The sequence below is a fragment of the Loxodonta africana genome, chromosome 9 (assembly GCF_030014295.1).
Source record: "Loxodonta africana isolate mLoxAfr1 chromosome 9, mLoxAfr1.hap2, whole genome shotgun sequence".
Classification (NCBI taxonomy): Eukaryota; Metazoa; Chordata; class Mammalia; order Proboscidea; family Elephantidae; genus Loxodonta; species Loxodonta africana.
The window spans coordinates 121,937,533-121,960,094 of NC_087350.1; the positions used below are offsets into that span (position 1 = coordinate 121,937,533).

A 22,562-nucleotide genomic window follows, 5' to 3' on the forward strand; every position below is an offset into this window, starting at 1 on the left:
GGCGGGCATGGTGGGCATGTGCCCCTAGGAGGCACATATCAGATGAAGAGCTGGGGTTGGGGGTGGCAAACAACCACTGGTTTTCTTAACAAGCTTTATTCATATTATGTCTTTTTAAAGACTTCATGTGCCTTGTTAAAGACTTCGTGTGCCTTGTTAGAAAAATTCAATAGCAGAAATTAATACAATGGAAAATTTAAAGTTTTAGAGAGCGAATGTGTAAAACTAAAAGCTGTTTTGAAGAGTTAGTAGGTAATCCTCTGAAAGATTGGTGAAGAGGGCTTAAACAAAGCCTGTTTACAGTGGACAAGAGAATATGTACACAGATCTAGTAGACTCTAGAACAAAGAAGGAGAAGAATACTGTCAATATTTCTGTGCCACGTGCATTTGAACTGTTAGATGAATTGGACAATTTGCTGTTGAACCAAGAGGAGACAGAAACCTAAAGAAACCCATAACTACGAGATGCACAGGGCTGGTAGTCGGTGTCTGCACAGGCTGGCTCTGCTGTGCAGAGTCTGGCCGGGCCTCCCAGGAGTCCGTCACTCCTGCACTACGTAAATCGTACGGAGGACAGGAGAGGGCGTGTGCTGGGCTCTTCTGGAAGGGCGTTGTTGCCCTGACACCAAAGTTGACTGAGAGAGAGGGAAACTATTAGGAGGTAACAAGGATCAAAACGGCTTACGTAAAGTATTCGAAACTAAGGATTCGACAATATCCTATAGGATCATCTTCTTGGAGCAGAAAACCATTTCTGAAATCTCACTGCCTGCTTGTGCTCCGATCGCTGCCCCCAGGGGCTCTAGCCTACTCATGACTTGACCTGGTGGAGGTGGTCTACCCCACCACTGACAGCAAACCTGCTTCTCAGGGGAGCCATGCTGGAGCCTCCCCAGGCGTCCCAACCAGGGCAGCCCGGCAGACAGGGTGAGGAGCCCGAGACAAACACGGAAGCTGTGTTGGTCCCAGCCCGGCACACCATGCATGACAGCTCTTTGTGACCGTGGTCCCCAAAGGAAGCTCCTGTCAGTAACACAGCAAACGCTGTCAAGTGTGTGGGGATCAATTCAACAAAAAAGATGTGAGGTCTATGGGAAGTTGTACAACTCGTCTGCAGCACTCAAAGGAGACTGAAACCGTATCCTCAGATGCCAGGAGTCAATATTAAAAAAATTAGCGTTTTCCCAAATGGTTCTAGAGATTTATTCCAATCTGATAAATAACTTTGTTTTCACAGAAATCGACATGGTAATGCAAAAAATTCATGTGGAAGAGTAAGGGCCCGAAACAGCAAAGCTCATTTTTTGTAACACTTTATTTTGATACCATTTTAAGCTTAGAGAAGAACGTACAAGGATTCCTGCATACTTTTTACCCAGATTCCCGGTGGTTGTGTTTTGTCATGTTTATGCTGCGTTCTCTCTCTGACTCATCATGAGTTTCCTTTACTCCTAAATGTACCAGTGTGTATTTCTGAAAAACGAAGTCGTTTTCTTACACAACAGTCTTCAACACTGGGAAAGTTAACATGGAGACACCACCAATCAGCAGTGCCCGTCTGGATTTTGTCCGTGATCCCAAACCTGTCCTTTCTGGTGATTTTTCCCAGTCCAGGATCACTGGTTGTGTTGCGTTGTTGTGTCTCGTGGTAGTTTCCTCAGTCTGGAAGTTTCTCAGCCTTACTCTGCCTTTCTTGACGTGACACTTATGGAGAGACAGGCAGCTGGTCTATGGATGGCCCGTTTGGGCTCGTCCGATTCGTCCTCAGGATGAGGTGAGATGTTGCATCTTCAGTGAGAATGCCCCACAAGTGTGTCCGGTCAGGAGGCAGAGGCGTCTGTCCGTCCACCAGAGTCGGCGATTCCAGCGTTGAGCACTGGGTGAGGTGGTGTCTGCCGGTGCCTCTGTCTGCCACGTTAACCGGCACTTTGTGGGCAGAGACTTTGGGCTGGGTTTCTCCTCAGCGTTTCACCCAGTGGTTTAGCCTTCATGGCTGGTCCTCTAAGTCTGTCGCTGCTCTTACACTTCTTGGTGAGCGTCCCTCTGCGAGGAGAGCGTTGACGCCATGAGGCCCCAGGGGTTATAATCATTTTTTATGTTGTTGCTTAAATTGTCCCAGGTTTCAGCCAAGTTGATTTTGAAGAACAAGAATGTGAGGTACTTGCTCTACAAACACCCAGTTTTGTTTACCTTCACGTTAGCTGACACTAACGTTAGTGTGGTTGAAGTTCAAGGATGGTGCATGGGCCACAGAAACCACGTGCAGAGCCGAGAACAGAGACCTGTGTGGGGGTCGCATTCACTGGTGAGTCAGGCAGATGAGTCAGGAGATGAAGTGCCGTCAAAGGAGGATGAGGGGCAGGTGGCTGTCTGCATGGGGGAGACACAGTGAAGTCCTGCCCTAGGCGATGGGGAAACGTCCCTCCCCAAGAACCTTCAGACCTAAATCTGAAATGCAGTTTAGGAACTTTGAGAAGAAAATACAGGAAAGTATTCTGTGATATTGGCTCTGGGGTGGATTAAAGTACAAAAAACCATGAATAATAGAAAAGATTGTTAAACTTAACCATGTAAGTTTTAAAACTTTCCTGAACAAAAACCCACCTCAAAGAAAAGAAAATCCAAGGAGTGGTGTTTGCAACAAGTATAAACTGACATCTTTTCATAATCATATATGAAGGATTCTTTTATAACCATGATGTTTAAAGAATTCCTACAGATTAATAAGAAGAGATTAACCACCTAGGTTCAAGATGAGAACAGGCTAAATCTCGGTGGCCAGTGAGCACACCAGGGGGGAACCCTGCCGGGAATCAGGGACACGCTGTTTCAGAAAGGGCGATTTCATACCCACCGATTGTGGTGGTCCCAGTGTGGATGCTTGGGTGGGGGGCTCCAGAGCACTGCTGGGGGCTGTGAGCACAGAGCGCTCAAGATGGCGGGTGAGGGTAGAATGCGTGTAGCTGTGGACAGGAGTGGCTTTGACGCTCGTGTCAGCAAGGCCGCCTTGGAAACAGTGCTGAGGTGTTGGAGAAAACAGGCTGCAGAACAAATAGGCAGAGTTTGAAATGGTTTACGCCAGTTTACCAAAGCCAAGACAACACTCCACTGTAGAGGGGCGCATTGTTCACGGACACGCACCACGTGTAATAGAAGTACTCAGGCAGGAATGGGCGTGGCCCTCGCCGGCCCTGGGATAGTGGTTCCCTTTGGGAGGGAGCAACACGTGGTGACATCTGTGATAGTTTGTTTCTGAAAGAAAGCATGATCTGAAACATACATGGTGGGATAATATTTGTTCCATCTGGGTGGGGAGGGGCGCATGGTGGGGGGTCTGATCTTCTTTACAATGTCACACAGTCACATTTAAAAAATAATATTATAAAAGCGCCCAGTTACTCAGCTTTTGAGCTAACAGGTTTCTCTTGAGAATTAGTAGTGCTGAGGGGACCCTACAGGACAGACTTCATAAAGGAATCAGGGCACTGTGAATCTGAATTAGTGCATACTTCCTAACCTGTAAAAATGTTTTTTTCTTGGAAATAAAATTTATTTAAAATAATTTGTATCTCAAATTTCTTTGTTTTATTACGTATATATTTAGGGCAAAATAACCTTCAGTCATCAGTCCAGCTATTTCTAATTAGTCTTGAGGTCTCCCCTGCTGTCGCCCTGGCCCCAGAGCACTAGGTGGCTGTCCCAGCTCTCTGTTGCCTCTTGGGCACCTCCCAAGTAAGGGCTCCAAGTGCCCTGCAGAGCAGGAGGGTTAAAGCTCTGTGTGTCACACCCCTTCCCGGAGCAGCGTCTGCTCTGGGCGTCGCACCCCTTTGTGGGCAGCGTCTGCTCTGCGGGTCACACCCCATCCCGGTTAGCGTCTGTTCTGTGCATTGCTGAGCTTGTTCTTAGTGACACTCTGTTTCTCGCTGGGTGGGCTAGAGTGAGCCATATTTTTTTATTTTATGCATTTCCCCGCGCCCCTACTCTTCAAACAGGGACATAACCTCTTGCAGAGGGCCTCTGATGGGGAAGGAGACTTAGCTGAACGTTTTCTGACTTCCTGCAGCCGGGTCCTTTAACATCAAGGGGTGATTTTCACTCTCCGCTTTGGAAGCCCAGTCTTAAAAGCTCAGATAATTTCTCTTACACATTTTAGATGTTAACTACAGTTAAATCGGATCCTAAAGAGTTCTCAGGTCTTATTTTTCTTGCGTGTTTTCCTACCGTATTTAGTGTGATTTGTAATACTCAGTATAATCTTTAAGTCTGTTAGTAGTGTCACCAGATTCATTTAAATGTTTCTCAGTTCAGATGTATTGACGTTACCTGTGAAGCAGACCATCTTTGTAATGAGTTCTCATTTCTGTCTGTCTGTCAGATATATGCCTGAAGGAAGTGACGTCGATGGCAGACAGTCTGTATAATATTCGGCTTCTGAGAGAGTTCTCAAATGAGTATCTTAACAAGTGCTTTTATCTCACCTTAGAAGACATGCTGTACGCTCCCTTAGTGCTGAAGGTAATCGTGATTTATCGGACAGACAGTGCTTCAGACCCTGTGTGAATAAGCTGCTCACGGTGCCTGCGTTGTCTCTTTTCAGCCGAATGTTATGGTTTTTGTTGCTGAGCTCTTCTGGTGGTTTGAGAACGTCAAGCCAGACTTTGTTCAACCCAGGGACATTCAAGAGCTGAAGGACGGTGAGTGACGGACCTTCCCCAGCTGATACCCCATGAGAGACTTCCGGTACGCTCCTCAGAAACTGTCCTGAATTGGGTCCTCATTTTCTGTGCAACAGTGGTTTGCACATTTAAATTGTTGCTTTTGGAAATACAGAGGTGATCGACAAGGCTTTAGTCACTTGTGCTTCTCGCTGTGTCTGATCAGGATCGTTCCCAGAGCTCCTCAGACTGGATGGCTCTGGGCGCGTGTCCTCAGGACCAGAACCTGAGGGCCTGGTGCCGGCAACACCTAGACTCTTGGAACCAACTTTGAGAGCGGCTCCTTTATTCTGTGCTGCTGCTCCCCTTCCACAGTGCTGTCTTCCCCTAAAACAAGGCCATGCCAACCCAAACAGAACTGTGCTCTACCCCAGAGTTGCACAGTCCACCAGCTTTGAGAACCTGGAAAGATAACAAGAGAACGTGGGAGAAAGTCTTCATGACTTTGAGTTAGTAAATTATTTTTTACGAAGAATACAAAAACATCTTAGCCACAAAAGAAAAAGATTGATAAATTCGGCCACATTAAAACTAAGTTGTTTTTTTTTTTTGGTCAAAAGATGATAAAAAGGTTAAAAAAAACCTAGCCACAGAGGGGGAGAAGGTATTAGTAATCAGGGTTGTGCAGGTTAAGACAGAAATAGTACAGTGTGTACATACACACACCACACTGGCAAACATTCAAAAAGAAAACAACCACAAAGCTCACGCGCCAGGGGTTGGGGAAAGTGATCAACACACATGCCTGCCGGCGCGAACGGGGATCAGAGCAGGCTCTCTGGAGACCTCTTGGACGTTACCTAGTCATGTTGCAAGTTCATGACCCCCATAAGTCTGTTCCTAACACGTATACCCAGCGTGTACCGGAACGTGTATACCAGGAGACCTAGTATGCGTGCTTCAGCAGACAGGGAAGGGAGTTCATGTCAGTTAAAGCGGAAGCTCCGCAGGGGCCCGTCTGCAGTCAGATGGTAAGTGGCGGGGTGTTGTACAATGAGTGTGGGCAGCAGTGCCCATGGACCACAGCAGCGTCATCAGGGTCAGGCTCAGTGAACGAAGATGCAGAATAGCACATAGAGCTGTGTTTTCTAGGGCACACATGCAAGTGGGCGGTCACGTGAGAAGAAAAGATGGCGTGACGACAGGCGGGAGAGGATTAGATCAGGAGAGCATGTTGGGGCCTGACTGATGCCCGACCAGCCCTTCTCACTTCCTGGACTGAGTGGTGGTTACATGGCTTTTGCTTTGTAATTATCTATTAAACTATATACTGTTTAGTGTACTTTTTGAATATATGTTATATTTTACAATTAAGGGAAAAAAGGTCAAGGTTTAGAAGCTTGCTCTTTGAGTGTCCTGAAGTCACCCGGCGTTCCTCAGGGATGGGGAAACAGTGGGCCTTTCGCCCCCGGACTCCTCTCCTTCCCTACTCTTCTAGGCAGACACAGCTCTGTCTTCTAGACAGGATGTTGTCCTCACTGTTGAATGGGTTCTCTTCATTTTAGTTCAGCTTAGCCCTGTCACAACTATCGTGAAACCCGTGAGAGCCAGAACTCAGGGACTGCCTTGCTTTCCTGGGTCTTTCAAGGTTTCCGCCTTTGACAGGTGTTCTCACCACTTTTATTTGTATCACTCCTTTTAGTGGAAAGTATTTGAGTTTTCCTTCTCTGACAGGGTTCTGCCTTACACAGATTCCCCCTTTCCCAGGTTTTACTGTACTGTTTTTTTAAACGTTGTTTTCCATTCTTAACTGCTTTTTTGATGAAATGCTGATTGTTTTATGCCTCGGTTACTGCAGCCACCTCTCCACAACTCTGTCCACTTCTGCTTACCCCGCTTCTTTCTGCGTTGGCCTCTTGTTTCCCTGCTGTTGTCAGGGTCCCCTGCAGCCCAGGAACCTGCAGCAATTTCCTTTGGTAGGGAACTCCTGGGGTTCAGAAGGCCTTCTGCAGCCTGATCCAGCCATGACCTCCGCATAGCGCTCATGCGAGCCTGTGCCTGGGATCTCAGTGCTACTGTCCCCAAGAGTCCCTGCTTCGCTTCCTTGTGTTGATCCGCTCACAAACGTTTATTGAGCAGCAGCTGTGGGCAGGGCGCCATGTCAGGCAGCCCCTGGGAGTGTAGGTATGCAGAAATCGCTAGAATGCACACCTGTTTCTCATAGCTTGTGCTGCTATGTGCCGAGATGCATGCTGGACCGAGGTGCTGTGAGCCATGGGAGGAGAGGACAGGGTGCGCCCACCTTGGGAGGATGAGCATACTTTCCTGGGTACAGTGGAGAGGGGCAGGGGGGAGATGGAGGCAGGCACTGCAAGGACAGGAGCAGTGTTGCAGAGCTCCAGCACCTGCAGCGTATCCACGATGCGCTCAAGAGTGCGGTAGGGCTGCCTTGTGGGGAGCTAGGATTGCCAGGTTTTCCTCCCAGACCCCCATCTTGCCCAAGAATACCCACGGGTGCTCAGGTGGATGACCTGGGTGCCAGACATGCTTCTTGTCTCCTCGTGTGACAGCAGCCTTACCCCCCTCATGATGGGGTCCTTCATCCGGTCAAGGTGGTGGCTCCTCTCCTTGCTTGCTGGCCCTTGGGAACAAGGAGCTAGAATGCCCCAGAAGCAGCTGTAGCTGACCATTGATTCTGGGATGGGACGTGACCAGTGGGCTCAGGGTCCCTTGCTGACAGTGTGCCCGTGGTGTGGCATGGTGTTCTTTGGGATCCCATGCCAAGAGACTGCCCTCTGTATGCCAGTGGGCTGTGGAGCTGGCTGGGCCCTGTAGGCAGGAAAGGCAGACAGATGCTTCCGCACCATACATGTTATTCCTGTCAGAACGGACTGCCGATCTTCCAGGGTGGAAGAGTCCAGTATCGCTCACCTGTTCCAGAGGGTGGTTGGTCTCCCCAGGGAGCAGTGTTACTTCCTGGGCGCAGTGTTGGCTTCTGTTGCTGGCAGGGTGAGCACTGGGTGGCCCTGCTGAATAGGGGTCTGTGCTGTTGGGCCCAAGCTTGGCCTCCATCACCGCCCTGTGGCCACTTCATCCTTGTACCTATCCTGCCTGCCTGAGGTAACAGACATAGGCTGGCTGGCGTTGGCCAGCAGGGTCATTATGTCTGTGTTCTGAGTTGACCACCTGAAAGCAAGCTTAAGGAGCCCTAGTGGCACAGTGGTTAAAGTGCTCAGCTGCAAACTGAAAGATTGGCAGTTTGAACCCACCAGCCACTCTGTGGGAGAAAGATGTGGCAGTCTGCTTCCATAAAGATTTACAGTCTTGGAAACCCGGTGGGGCAGTTCTTCTCTGTCCTGTAGGGTTACTATGAGTTGGAATTGATGCCACAGCAATGGGTTTGATTTTGGTTTAAGCCAAGCTTAGGGTTTTCCTTCTGTCACCTGGTCTTGAGGGACCCCTGGGTAGGACAGAGATGAGCTGAGAGGGAGCTGAGTAGGAGTGGCAGCTGACCTGGGTCTGGCTCTGCTCACGCGGCTGTGCCCTATGGTCTGCTCAGCTTGGAGCCCTCACGTCCATCTTGTGATGAGTGGTTGGTGGCTGTGCTCGACCTCGCGACAGGACTCAGGTCATGCTGGGCAGGCTGGATGCGATGCCAGTCGGTGTCCCATGCCGGGGTGGTCACTCTCCACCGGGGCCCAGGAGCGTGCCAGGACTTGTTCCCTAAAAGTGTGCGACTGTGCGTGGCAGGTAGCATGGCCTTGCTCCAGAATCCCAGGGTCCTGCACTGCTGCCTGCTCTGGGCAGGCCCCAGACCCCGCATGGCTTCTCCCCCACCAGCACCTGTAGTGCCGCAAGGTCTGCTGAGCGGTGTGGCCAGAGGAGCAAGGCGGCTGGCACTGTAGCCTAGGCCTGCCACAGAGCCCTGCCCTGAGTCCCATCCCGAGCTAAAGCATGGGGCCCAGGTCCCCTCCTGCCTGGTGAGAGGGATCAGTGGGGTAACGTATGTTTTACCTTGGGGTGACCTGGTGTTTCCTGTCTGCTGGGCCCTTTTCTGGAACGTGAGCGACCAGGCCTCCGGGGTGCTCTCTGGCCTGGCAGCAGCCCTGCCTCCTCCTGATGGTCGGGGTTGGGTAGTGATGTCACTGAGGTTTTGGATCAGTGTGCTCTTCCTGGGGTGCCCAGACACCTGGGTCCTGTGGGCCATTGTGATGGAGGGCAGGAGCAGTGAAGCCAGCCCGAGCCATGTGCACTGTGATCCCCCTGTATGTGCATGGTGCCTCTAGGAGCAGAGTGAGAGCCACCCCTGGGGATGCCCCTGAGGAAACGGGCCTTGGTCCTGCTGCCCAGGACCCTAGTGCTGCCAGCGAGCTTGAACTTCGAGGCAGCTTCCTCCCAGGCCTTCAGACCAGCTCATCCCCCTTTTCAGGCCAGGCTCGTCTGGGCTTTGCTGTGATGTCACCCTGGTTGTAGGGTTGTGGCCAGGAGGGGGGGCGGTGGGACTGGTCCTGGAGGTCACATGTCCTGAGAGAAAGGCCAGCACTGTTGGGGGCTCAGCTTCTCTGGCCCTTGGTCCTGGGCCTGACTGGGCTCCTGCTGACACTTCCCAGCCTTCCCTCATCTTTTCCCTGCACTTCAACCCCCCACATTTGCATCACGTCAGCGAGTGCACCCTGGCGGCCTCCACCGCACCTGCTTATCTCCGCTTTCTGGAACGACTCCTGGTTTAGCTGCTACAGGGCAGGACCTCTGGGAAGCAGGCAGGAGTGGGACGTTTGTTGCCGAGTGCCCTTGGGACCTGCTGTGTGGAGGGTGGCCAAGAGGCAGGAGGGGCAGAGGGAGATGCTAGGCTGTGGAGTGGCCCGTGACCTCCCCTGACTCATGGGGACTTGAGCCAAAGTGCCAACACGGTGGGCCAAATGGCTGGGCCTTGTGTCGCTGCCTGTGTGGTCATGGAACAAGGGGGGGCCTTCCTCCAAGGGGCCCTGGCAGCCCCCTTGTGTCTGTCATCGGGCTGAGCCATGGTGATAGGTGGGATGTGGACGCAGGGCAGGACCACCACTGTCAGGGGCACCAGGTGGCCGGGGTTGACCGTGGACAGAGGTACCAGCCAGGTTTAAGATTTCTGTGTAGTGCCTGCTGCTCTTATCTAGGGTGAGCCTTTTAATTTTACTTTTGATCTTTATTTGGGAATAATATTTGTATATATTCATTACTAAAGGTATGTTTGTTGAATTTGAAATCAGTTTTTTAGAGAAAGTTTGGTTTCGTTTAAAAGCTGCAGTTCCTTTTAGTGCTTATAAAGCTGCAGGTTTCATTGAACGCTTCTTCTAGGGTTTAAGTAACTGTAAGTAAGATGACTTCTTCTATAAAAAATTTTTTTGTTTTTTTGCAGCTAAAGCAGTGTTACATCATAAAAGCAGCCGGCCTCCTGTACCCATCTCCAATGCCACCAAGCGCAGCTTCATGGCCAGCCCAGCCCCGCCAAGCCCAGCGGACCTGCTGCCGCCCGCCGAGGGCTGTGCCCGGTACTGCCTGCACCCAGAGGAGTCTGAATGTCTGTAAGTCTGTCTGCCCTCAGTGGGCACCATCTTGTCCCCTTGTCCGTTGGTAAGTCTGTTTACAGGTTTAGTTGGAGTTGTCTTTTTTGACGTCATAATACAAAAAGTTCAAAAGGACGTATCGTGGAAGGTCTCCCTGCCCGCTACACCCCCAAGCCCCCAGCCCCCTGCCAGGGCAGTGACCAGTGGTAGCTGCTATGCTCACTGAGGTGGGACTCTGAAAGGACATGTGTCTGCTTCTGCCGTCGTTTACGGGAAGAGGTCTTCTCTGCCTGTCTCCCACAGCAGGTCACGCTGTTCAAAAGATGAGAAAAGCAGGATTGACGGTTTCCATCCCCCGTGATGTTGTCCTGGTAGATCAGAGTGAGGTGTCTCTGTATTTTGTGAGGAGCGGGCCATCCGGGCTCTGCGGCTTCTCACGGCCTCAGTGACCGTTCACGCTGGTTCTGGGGAAACAGTAGAGAGAGCTGTACGAAGGCTGCTGTAAACACAGAGTCGTTTAAAAGCTGGTTTTCATCATCGGGACCTAACTTTGGATAGTGTATTTGGGGATTTGATGCTCTCGAGATCCGGGGACAGGGTGAGGGGCTTCGCTTTGATATGTGTGAGCTTAGTGTGGTCACGAGAACCTTGACTGGCCAGCCTACAAGTCAGTGTGCCCCACGCATGTGGGGAGAACAGGCTTTTAAATGAAAACATTTTTAAAACGTGGAGTCTGAGTTGGAATTTAAGTTAAAAGCAAACACTTATTCAAGGTGATTTGAAATAACTCACGTAACTGGATTTTGCTGTTAAAATTTGACTGTAACCTGAAGTCAGTGTGTCGCGTTTGAAGTCTTTGGATGTTTGTCTGAAGTTTGAAGTTCTTGGTACTCTTTTGGCTCGTTTTTATAGTAATTAATTTTTCCTGAAACCAAACTCGTTGCCGTCAAGTCAATTCTGACTCATAGCAACCCTATAGGACAGAGTAGAGCTGCCCGTAGGGCTTCCAAGGAGCACCCGGTGGGTTCGAACTGCTGACCTTTTGGTTAGCAGCCGCTGAGCTCTTACCTACTGTGCCCCCAGGGCTCCTCCTAATTGTCCCCAAAGACTCTGAATTTTCGGCAGGCGAGCGAGACCCACGGTGGTCTCCATGTTGTCGTTTACTTTTGCTTTTGATGATCCGACGAGTGGTGACTGTTCTCTCTCATGCTTTTCCTTCTAGCGGAAAAACGACCTCTGCCTTCAGTCCGTCTCACCCGTTGTTACCGCTGAGGCAAAGGCAACAGAAGGCGCTGCAGGGGGAGGACAGCCCTGGTGAGGATGCCCTTCCTGCGGACCCTTCACTGCCTTCCTCTTTCTGGGGTTTCCTACATGGCTCTGTAGTTAAGCTTTTAACAATCTGTATCAGGACGTAGTCACTTCAGTTAAGAGGAATATGGTAGGATAAATTTTAGCTTGTGTTGATAGGTCTTAAACAGTTTGTAGCCGTTATAGTGACATAGAGCATATGAGCTCCACAGAAAGCTTCCATGTCATACCCAGGCAGGAACTAGATCCACGTGGGTGACCATGGTCAGTTCTAGCTCTAATGTCGGTATTTCATATTGGGGCTGATCGCCCTTGAACCACACGTCACTGTCTCACTGGAACTCTGGAGGGTTGTGTGGTTTTGATCATCTGCCCTCCGTGAGTGGGTTGCTGTACTAAACTGCGATGCATTTCCTCGAGGAATGGCTCCTATGTTGAAGGAGTTTCAAAGGATGTGACGTAGGTTACTGAGCAGTAAAAACACCCCATTTCCCCCAACGCAGATCAGCGACATCGATCTCATTCCCTAACGCGAGCCGACGGCCAGCCCCGTGCTGCAGCAGTAGCGTGGTCAGATAAGAAAGCCAGGTGAGTGACCATCTACGCCTCCGTTATGTTTCCGTGTGGAGCGTTCCCTAGATGAAGCAGCAGTTCTCCGGGTGTGGCCCTCAAGGTCAGAGCTGTTCTCATCACGGTGCTGAGGTGCTGTTGGCCGTTTCCACTCTGATTCTCTCACAAGCATACAGGAACCTTCTCCAGGAGCTACATGTGGTAGTGCAGCGGACTGAAGGCAGGATCAGATAGGAGATACCAGATAGCCCCCAGATAACAAAGGGGTCGCAGAAGTGTGAAATAGGGGCACTCTGGCGCTCTCACTGTTCTTGGTTTTAGAAAATGTAAGTAGTCACGCAATAGGTTTCTTACCGTAATTTTTAAACCAATGTTTTAAGAATTTCTCAGCTTTAATTTCTGTTATGATCAATGTCAACAAATAAGCAAAAACTCTTTGAGGTTCTTGGTAACTTTAGAGGGTGTGAAGGGCTATAGGGACCCGAATGTTTGAGAACCACTGGACTAAAACGGCCTCTGGGCTTCTTCTGCTCTGGCAAAGGTTTGGGTCTCCTACGCTTGCAATTCACATCCTCTTTCATAATTGTGACTCTCGTCACCCAGCCTTGTGAGGGCGTCTTGTGTGTGCAGTGGCGTATCCAATGGGTTTCTTTTCCCCCCTGCAGGCCTGTGTCTCAGCCGACCCCCTTTGCTCTTCATTACGCTGCGAGCTGCGACGTGGACCTTGGCTCTGGCGACAGCATCAGCTTAGCTCGCTCCATCAGCAAGGACAGCTTGGTATCCAATGTCGTCAGTCTGACCCCACAGAATCAGCCTCACCCCGCAGCGGCTAAGACCAATGGGAAAACCCTCCTGAACAACGTCAATATTGAGGATGAGGATGAGGAACTTGTGGCGATCGTTAGAACAGATGCTGCTCCCCACGGGGGTGACATGCAAGTGCTGAGGTCCTCCCCTCGCGCCTCGGGCCTGACAGGTGCCAGGTCTCCCCAGAGGCAGGCGGATGCCTCAGAGAGTAAGCCTGATAGTTTTTTCTTGGAGCCCTTGATGCCGGCTGTGCTCAAGCCGGCAAAAGAAAAGCAGATCATTACTAAGGAGGATGAGCGTGGAGAAGGGCGGCCTAGGGGCTTCACTGCTAAGCGGTCCAGCGAGGGCCACCAGTCTTTGGTACGAAGGAAAGTGACCAGCAGTCATGGCAGCCGCGACCTGAACCGAACTTTCACCCCTATTGCCTGTTCAGAATTCCCTGTGGGCATGGACCCCACACCCCCAGAGGTGGGATCGCTGTCAGCAGATGCTGCAGGAGAGACGTGTGGCCGGCCTGTGTCCAGCGGCGGTTTCCACCAGCTATCTCAGGTACAGTCGGTCGATGGCTTCTTTCTGCACTTAGCCAGAGCTGCTGAGGACCCCGAGGGAAGGCTCAACGTGAGCTGTTTGAAAAGCCCCAGCTCTCAGGACACAGAACCATGGGCTCTTCTGAGGCAGGACTCTGATTCAGACGTGGTCGACATAGAGGAGGCTGAGCACCACCTGATTGGAGAGGACCGACCTGTCATCGTTGCGAAGTATGCCGGCGAGGAAGAGTCGGCGAAGCTGCAGGAGGACATGCAGGTGAAGGAGCACGAGGACAAGGACGATGCCAGTGGCCGCTCGAGTCCCTGCCTGAGCACCATCTCTCAGCTCAGCAGTGTCTCTGTGGCCAGCGGGAGTGTGAAGATGACCAGCTTTGCAGAGAGGAAACTGCAGAGACTCAACAGCTACGAGACCAAGTCCAGCACCAGCAGTTCCCAGAAGACCACGCCTGACGCGTCTGAGAGCTGCCCAGCACCGCTGACGACCTGGAAGCAGAAGAGAGAGCAGAGCCCGAGCGGGCAGGGCCGGGACCACGCCGTCCTGCTGGCCTCGGAGCTGGTGCAGCTGCACATGCAGCTGGAGGAGAAGCGGCGGGCCATCGAGGCCCAGAAGGAGAAGATGGAGGCTCTGTCTGCCAGGCAGCGCCTGAAGCTCGGCAAGGCGGCCTTTCTGCACGTGGTGAAGAAGGGCAAGGCCGACAGCGTCCCTCAGCCACTCAGACCCGAGCACCCGGTGAAGGGGCATTCTCAGCACAACGGGGAGGCCTTTGGCAATGGTGTATCTAAAACGGAAGAGCTCCTTGCCAGAGAGGAGGAGAGAGAAGACCTCCTCCCCGAGTCTCGGGGTGTGGACAGAGAGAGCCTGGCTTTCCTTCAGCAGCACTCACTCAAGGACCCGTCCACGCTGCAGGAGCTGGAGAAGACTAAGGTGCTGTCTGCAGCCCTGCTAGAGGACGGGGTGGGTGATGGGGCCGACGTGAATGAGTGCGACCTCTCCATCGAGAAGCTCAACGAGACCATCAGTACCCTGCAGCAGGCCATCCTGAAGATCTCGCAGCAGCAAGAGCAGCTCCTCATGAAGCCCCCCTCCGTGCCAACGCCAGCCCCCAGGAACGGCGCCCAGGACCAGAAAGTGAAGACGGCGGTGCACTTTGTTGAGCCGCTCTCTCCGACTGGACTGACTGGTCACCGCAAACCCCCTCGTCTTGGCCAGGGACGGAGCTCCCGCTCTGGACGGCCAGCCGAGCTGAAGGTCCCGAAAGACAGGCAGCAGGGCTCCTCTCGGAGCAAAACCCCAACCCCGAGCATAGAGACCCTCCCGCACCTGAGGTCGATCCTCCCAAACAGCCAGGCGAGGACGCCCACCGACCCGGGCCTGGACAGTGGGGCAGAGCCCGGGAGTGACCCATGTGACAAGGTGTTCTTTGACAGTTACAGGCTCCATGACGAAAGCAACCAGCGAACGTTTGTTCTGTCCTCCTCCAAGGACACCAACATCATATCAGAGCAGATGGGCTTCACAGAGGCTCTGGAGAAGGGCGGGAAAGAGGGAGGGCTGAGTTCTTCCCGCGTCTCAGGAAAGGAGAACGTTCCCGTGGAGGAGCCCCTGAGGAGCAAGGCCAGCCTCATCGAGGTGGACCTCTCTGACCTGAAGGCACCCGATGAGGATGGGGACGTGAACATCCACGACAGCTCGGGTGGCCTGGGCAACGACTGCGACCAGAAGCTCGGGGTCGGGTTCTTCTTCAAGGTACCCATGGCTTGGGCTCCCACACCTGTCCGTGTCCGTAGTTGTTGGGGGTCGGGTTCTCCTTCAAGGTACCACACCGATGGCCTGGGCTCCCACACCTGTCCCTGTCTGTAATTTTGAGGGCTTACCGAAGACGTGCATTCAGAGCAGGGCTCGGCAAACCCTTTCTGTCCAGGGCCAGAGAGCAGGCATATCCACCTCTGTTGGCCATGTGGCCCTTGCCACAGCCAGTGCAGCTCAACTGGGCACAGCTGTGGCCAGACACAAGGGAATGGGCGTGGCCGTGTGCCAATAGGTCTTTATGGATGTGGGATTCCATGTAATTTTACGTGTCATGAGCTTTTTTTTTTTTCTTTTGGTGGTTTTCTAACCGTTTAAAACTGGAAAAACCATTCTTAGCTCACAGGCTGTACAAAACCAGGTGGCAGCTGGCTTCACCTGTAGGCATAGTCCCTGACCTGGCCCGTGATGGAGTCTGAACGGAGTAGGAACTTTAAAGACATTTTGTTCATCTCTATCTGGGCCTTTCTTGTAACTTCTTCTTAGGAAAGAAGAGAGAAGTGAATTGTGACAACTTCTTTGTTTGAATAGCATCTGCTTCTCCTCCCAGCAGTATGAAGTGGACGGTATAATACAGAACTGTTAGGTTTAGCTTAGAAGAGTTCACTCATTTAAACAGTAACCCAGTCAGTGAGCCAGTGTGGGTTATGGGCTCATACTATAGAAATCTCTATGGGTAGTTTTTTAAGGTAAATTGAGCTGGGCATGAGGCACTTGGAAAGGTGACAGACTTTGTGGCTGCATTGTGAGTGGTGTAGCTTCTCTCCCGTTTGTATTTTAGAGTCTGTAAAGTTACGCTTAGGCATCAGTTAAGACAGGAGTAGACAGCCCTTGGGCACGTGCTGACGTTCTCTGAACGTACGTTGAAGCCTGTGGAGTGGAGATGGTCTGTGCTGGGCTGTGAAGGGCTGCCCTGTGATGCTGTGTGTTCGGTTCTGCAGGATGAGCAGAAGGCAGAAGACGAGCTTGCCAAGAAGCGGGCGGCTTTCCTTCTGAAGCAGCAGCGCAAGGCTGAGGAGGCCCGTGTGCGGAAGCAGCAGCTCGAGGCAGAGGTTGAGATCAAGAGAGATGAAGCCCGGTAGGTGCCTGCCCCGCCGTCAGTGCCTCTGTCCCATTGGGCAGTGGGGGAAGACGAGGTCAGGCAGGGGGTGACCGGGGTGAGCATGGGTCAGTGCAGGGAGTGAGCCCAAAGTGGGTGCTGCATCAAGCCAGCCGATCGTGTCTCAGGCAGATGCCAGGTTCCCATCTCTCAGGCCTGCTGTCTCCTCTGTTGTGCACTCTCCACCACGTGGCACTGTCGCATGTCCAACGTATGCCGACCTGGTGCACGCACTGCGTGCACTTCCTCCTCCATTTCCACAACCACCGGTGAGGCACGTGTGCGCAGCACCCACGACACAGATAGCTCGGCCCACGCCCGTCTCTGAGCACCACGCCCTGCTGTAGGAGGCCTTCACCCTGTCCCAGCAATGTGCCCCAGTACCCAGTGGTCGCTCTCTGGCACCGTGAGGCTGGCAGCAGGGCTCCTCTCGGAGCAAAACCCCAACCTCGAGCATAGAGACCCTCCCGAATGGTGAAGATGGCCTGACTGAGCACGCCCCTTCTGCCCAAGGTGACTTGGAGTGTGTCTTTCTTTCAGGCGTAAAGCTGAAGAGGATCGGATAAGAAAGGAGGAAGAGAAGGCCCGGCGTGAGCTAATTAAGCAGGAGTACTTGCGAAGGAAGCAGCAGCAGATTTTAGAAGAGCAGGGCCTTGGGAAACCAAAATCAAAGCCGAGAAAGCCTCGGCCCAAGTCCGTCCACCGGGAAGAGTCGTGCAGCGACCCGGGCACCAAGTGCTCCTCGACATGTGAGCTGCCCTCGCAGTGCAGTCCACGTGCTGGGTGTGCACGGCTCTGCCATGCTCGGGTTTCTCAGATCGCTGGGAGGAAGGAGGGTTGGGGGTGCTGCCCTATTTGACGAACAAAGTGGAGACCAGGAGCTTGAGTCCTTCATAGCGAGATGCACCCATTGCCAAGCGGGTCCTGGGCCAGGTTTGGTGCAGCCCCGAAGGTGGAGGTGCAAGTGGCAGCGCAGTGGGTGCTGGTGAGGGCCATCACCTGGCCCTGTTTGCCTCTGCTGAAGGTGGGGCTGTGGCACTCTGCATGGACGTGTCTGGGGCAGGTGCGTGCTTTGGGAAACTGCTCACAGTTGCTGTCGGTTTCCTGTCTTGGCAGCTGATAATTTGAGCCGTGCCCAGTCTGGATCAAGCCTGTCCTTGGCGTCTGCAGCAACCACAGAGCCAGAGAGTGTCCACTCAGGGGGCACACCTTCCCAGCGGTGAGCAGGCTAGGGGACATCCGGGGGGCTGGGACAGAGGTTCTGCAAGAGGTAGCCGTGTAACTTCCACCTTGGCGACGATTTCATCATCACAGAAAGATTATGGCCTTTGGCTGGGCACTCCTAGACACCCTCCCCCGCCCCTGCATACTCTCTTGCTGTCCCCTGCCCCCATGCGTGCACAGCCTGGTTTGAGTCATGTAGGAACAAGTCGGGGACCTCTTCCCTTTGTCCTTAGACGCGTTTGTGTGCATTCCCGCGAGCAGGCCTTTGTCCTGCCGCCACAGCACGGCTCTCACACGCACGGTCTGGTCCGTCAGCTGCCCTGTCCTGTTAGCTGTAAGCGGCTTCCCCTGTCACAGGCCCTGTTCAGGATCGTAGTGCATTTGGTTGTCACATCACTTCAGCCGCCTTTAACCTGGAACATTTTGCAGCCTTTCCCTGTCTGTCTTGACCTTGACATTTGTAGGGTGCTGACCCCTCAGTCTGGACTCTGTACTTAGACTCAGGCTCTGCATGTCTGCCTGGCACTCCCAGGAGCATGTCCCAGCAGGGTCGCCCAGTGCAGCATGGCTGCCTGGACCCCTGTTTCAGGTGGCACTGCTGTGCCTTCTCATGGTGGTTAGCGTTCCCCCTTGTAGTGAGAGGTGGCTTGAGAGGAGGTCGTGGAGTTTGTCTAAACGTCACTGAACTCTGGCTCAGGGCTTTACCCCACAGATGGCCAGTCTGCCCCCAGCCCTCCATGTGCTGGCTGGCGCTCTGGAGAGGTGTCGGGTGGGCCTCTCCCCACATGTCTGCTCCTTGTACGTGCACGTATGTGGTGCAGCCACTCCTTGCTCTGTTGGCTGTGACTGTGTTTCCTTGCCTTTTCACGTGTTTTTCTGGGCTTTGTGGAGGATGGCTTTTAGAGCCTGGGTCCTTTACCTTTCTCTGAAGAGCTGATTTTGTTCCATTAATGTGGCTGCACGCAGACCCTGCTCTGTCTGCCTGCTGTGAGCAGGGGTGGGGGTCTCTATCTGCCAGCCGGCCACCTGCACTGCTGTCAGCTGCACTCAGGGGGCGGCTTCCCCTGTGCGGCTTGGGGTCTGCCGAGGAGCTGAGGGTCATTGACTCATGGGGTCTTTCTTTCTGGGGGGTTACCCTGTGTTTGGCAGCAGTACAGACAGACCCAAAGTCCATCCTCCAACCACTCGAGCCACTAAATCGTGGCTCCGGCCCCAGACTGGGGCCCGGTGCCCTCGCCCGTCTCCTTCCACACTCTCAGGGCCAGGGGTTTGAGCTTTGTCTTTGGCCCAGAGTCCATCACCGTGTCCCGCAGAAGCGCTGGGTTGACAGCCCCTCTGCCATCTCCGAGGGCCCTGGCCTGTCAGTGCTCACTCTTACACTTGGGTGGGAGTCTGGCTGCTTCCGTGTGCCTGAAGAAACAGCATTGCAGCCCAGCAAGCCGGCTGCTAGCGTGGGTGAGAGAAGTGAGGCCTGCTGCTCAATCTCCCTCATCCCCACCCTGCTCTGTCACAGAGTGGAGTCGCTGGAAGCCCTGCCCACGCTGAGCCGGAACCCAAGCAGGAGCACAGACCGGGACTGGGAGACGGCGTCCGCAGCATCCTCCCTCGCCTCAGTGGCTGAGTACACAGGTAACGAATGGCCTGCAGCCTGCAGAGGTGACTGTGTCCCTTGACCTTTAAAATATCCTTTGACCTAAAAGGTAATTTTTTAATAAAGTATTTTAGCCTGTACAACTCAAAGAACGTCATCAATGTCACTGAACTGGACATGTAGAGCCATTGAATTGGTGCTTTGCTGTGTGTATTCTCAACAACAACAAAAAATTAGCCTATTTTTACAAATAAATTTAACACATAACAACAAAAAAATGTTTTAGATTGTGAGAGGGAGAGTTGTTTTTAACTCTGGTGGTAGAAATGGGTGTGATGTCTATCTACAATGCTTTCTTTAATATGATAGAATATCAAACAGTTCTAAACTCCCCCAAACGGCCTGGCTTCTCCTGCTCTGGCTTTCTCCCTTCCCATTGTTCCTGCAGCTGAGGGGCAGGAGGGGCGTCCTCACCTGGGCACAGGTGTGCAGTGTTCGGCATGGGGAGTGGGGGGCAGGAGGGGCATCCTTAACCTGGGCAGAGGTGTGCAGTCTTGGGCATGGGGTGGGGGACAGCAGGGGCGTCCTCACCTGGGCACAGGTGTGCAGTATTAGACACCAGGTGGAGGTCGGTGGCATTGTGTCCAGGGCACTTTTGAGCCTTAGACAGGCTTTTAAAATTTACCATTTCTTAGGTTTGCCCTTTTTTACATTAAAGAATCTGAAATTAGAAAGGGGATAAATTGCCACCGTGGCCCCTTTAGTTTTTTAAGATTTATCACTCAGAATTTTTTCTGATCGGTTTGAAGTAACTGTTACGCTAATACGTCTCTGCTCCCCATTTTTAAACAATCACAAACATCCCTAATTCAGCCTCCCACTGCCCGGGTCTCCGGAACTGCCGGCTCTGTGTGTGCATGTCTGAGAATGCCAACTCTGCTCTCTCGGCTGGCTCTTCACAGGTCCCAAGCTCTTCAAGGAACCCAGCAGCAAGTCGAACAAGCCGATAATTCACAACGCGATTTCGCACTGCTGCCTGGCTGGGAAAGTGAACGAGCCACACAAGAACTCGATATTAGAGGCAAGTGTCAGTTCTGCACCGAGTGTTACGTAGACTAAAAGATGTCTATAAGTTCTTTTGTAAGACAGCTTCCCGGTTATTTGCATGTTTGAGACTTCCCTCTTTATGTGATTGAACTATTCTGCCACCAGGTGGGGATGGGCCTTTTTCTTAGTGAGAATAAGGGGCTGTAACCAGGCTGCTGGGTCCCGGTGCCTGCTGTGGGCTGGAGGAGTCCAGGGGCTTCCAGGGGGAGCAAACGTTTGACAAAACGGTGGAGCTGAGACAGAGACTTGGGGGTGGCCCTTCCCCTGGAGAGGCAGAGCCAGGGGTCCAGAGGGAGGACCTTCTGGGCACAGTGAGAAGGCTGGTGTGCCTGGCGGGGGACTGAGGCAGGGAGCTGAGGGAAGTAAAGATGGTTAGGGGCTGAGGCGCAGGTCCCTTGGGGGTGGTGTGGGGAGTGGCAAACTTGGGTTAAATTGGAAAATCAAGTGGAGAAAAATGGTATCGTTAATCTGGTAGCTGATTGACCTGGCAGCTGAAGACAGCGAGCACATTTGGAGGAAACAAATCCAGATAAAACAACCCCCCATAATCCCACGGTCCCTGCAGATTCTGCTTCTTATTTATTGACGTCTAATTTCTGTTTGTACTTGCACACGATTTATCTAGTTGAAATTAGTGTTGCATATAGCGGAAACCCTGGTGGCGCAGTGGTTAAGTGCTATGGCTCCGAACCAAAAGGTCAGCAGTTTGAAGCCACCAGCAGCTCCTGGGAAACCCCGTGGGGCAGCTCCATTCTGTCCTGTTAGGGTTGCTCTGAGCTGGAATCGCCTCAATGGCAATCGGTTTTGTTTTGGTTGGTATACAGTTTTAGATTGTTTTTTTCATTTATACTTTTAAAATATTAATTTATTTGAAATAGTAATAAACACATTATATGTCAGCAATAGCAGTGTATATTTATGAAAAGTATGTTTTCTGAGAAGAATGGCATCATTTTATGTTTTTATAAATCTCTTTCATTCCTGGCTTTATAGAAGACATCTAAATACTTACCTCGTCTGTATTCAGTCTGTCGCAATATCACGCATCATGTAGCTTCCGGAAAACTCCATCGCCCACTCATGAGGGAAGGGGGTCAGTAGTCACATCCTGTCTTAGCATGACCATGGAAAGAGTCTTGACCTCACAGACCCCATGAAAGAGTCTCAGGGACCCCTGGACCACACTTTGAGAATATTTTCAAGCATGAATACCTATTTTTAAAAATTATCAAAACATTTTATCAATGAATTATCTAATAAAATAACGAGAGTATAAAAAGCAAAAGACAAAATAAGTAAATTGAACCTGATAAAAATTAAAAACTTGTTCATCAAAAGACTTTACCAAAAAAATGAAAAGACAAGATACTGACTGGGAGAATATCTTTGGAAACCATATATTCAGTAAAAATCAAATAACCAAGGTATATCTAAAACTTTGACAACTGAACAACAAAAAGACAAGTAACCCAATCATTAAACGGGCAAAGGACTTGAATAGACATTTCTTCACAGAGTATATTCCAGCGGCCACCAGACACGTGAAAAGAGGCTCCACATCATTAGCTGTCAGAGAGGGAAAATCAAAACCATAACGAGACACCATTTGACTCCCACCAGGATGGCTAAGATAAAAAAAAAAAAAAACAGAAAAAAACAAAAGTGGATGAGGATGTGGGGAGGTTCAAACCTTTATCTATTGTTGATGGGAATGCAAAATGGTACAACAGTTGTGCAAAACAGTGTGGTGGTTCCTCAAAAAACTAAAAATAGAACTACCGTTGTTGTTATTGTTAGGTGCCGTTGAGTCAGTTCCCACGCATAGCGACCCTGTGCACAACAGAACAAAACACTGCCCGGTCCTGTACCTTTCTTAGAATTGTTGTTATGCTTGAGCTCATTGTTGCAGCCACTGTGTCAATCCACCTCATTGTTGCAGCCACTGTGTCAATCCACCTCGTTGAGGGACTTCCCTTTTCCGCTGACCCTGTACTCTGCCAAGCATGGTGTCCTTCTCCAGGGACTGATCCCTCCTGACGACATGTCCAAAGTATGTAAGACGCAGTCTCGCCACTCCAGCTTCTAAGGAGCATTCTGGTTGTATTTCTTCTAAGACAGATTTGTTAGCTCTTCTGGCAGTCCATGGTATATTCAGTATTCTTCGCCAACACCACAATTCAAAGGCATCAATTCTTCTTCGGTCTTCCTTATTCATTGTCCAGCTTTCACATGCATATGATGCAACTGGAAATACATGGCTTGGGTCAGGCGCACCTTAGTCTTCAAGTTGACATCTTTGCT

At 51.7% G+C, this 22,562-nt stretch overlaps 1 protein-coding gene across 7 annotated transcripts in view; it reads left to right on the plus strand.

Annotated features, from left to right (window-relative positions):
* Positions 1-22,562, plus strand: part of CAMSAP1 (calmodulin regulated spectrin associated protein 1) — a 92,297-nt gene that overhangs the window by 62,200 nt on the left and 7,535 nt on the right. For 6 of the 7 annotated variants that reach the window (XM_064290696.1, XM_064290690.1, XM_064290691.1 and 3 more), the window contains 11 exons: positions 4,378-4,517; positions 4,600-4,696; positions 10,053-10,218; positions 11,423-11,514; positions 12,012-12,096; positions 12,744-15,180; positions 16,182-16,318; positions 16,880-17,088; positions 17,456-17,558; positions 19,077-19,192; positions 20,117-20,235. In XM_064290696.1, coding sequence (XP_064146766.1) covers positions 4,378-4,517; positions 4,600-4,696; positions 10,053-10,218; positions 11,423-11,514; positions 12,012-12,096; positions 12,744-15,180; positions 16,182-16,318; positions 16,880-17,088; positions 17,456-17,558; positions 19,077-19,192; positions 20,117-20,235 — 3,701 coding nt within the window. Of the gene's footprint in view, positions 1-3; positions 2,308-4,377; positions 4,518-4,599; positions 4,697-10,052; positions 10,219-11,422; positions 11,515-12,011; positions 12,097-12,743; positions 15,181-16,181; positions 16,319-16,879; positions 17,089-17,455; positions 17,559-19,076; positions 19,193-20,116; positions 20,236-22,562 lie in introns of those variants that run through there. The other variant, XM_064290692.1, reaches the window with a different exon arrangement.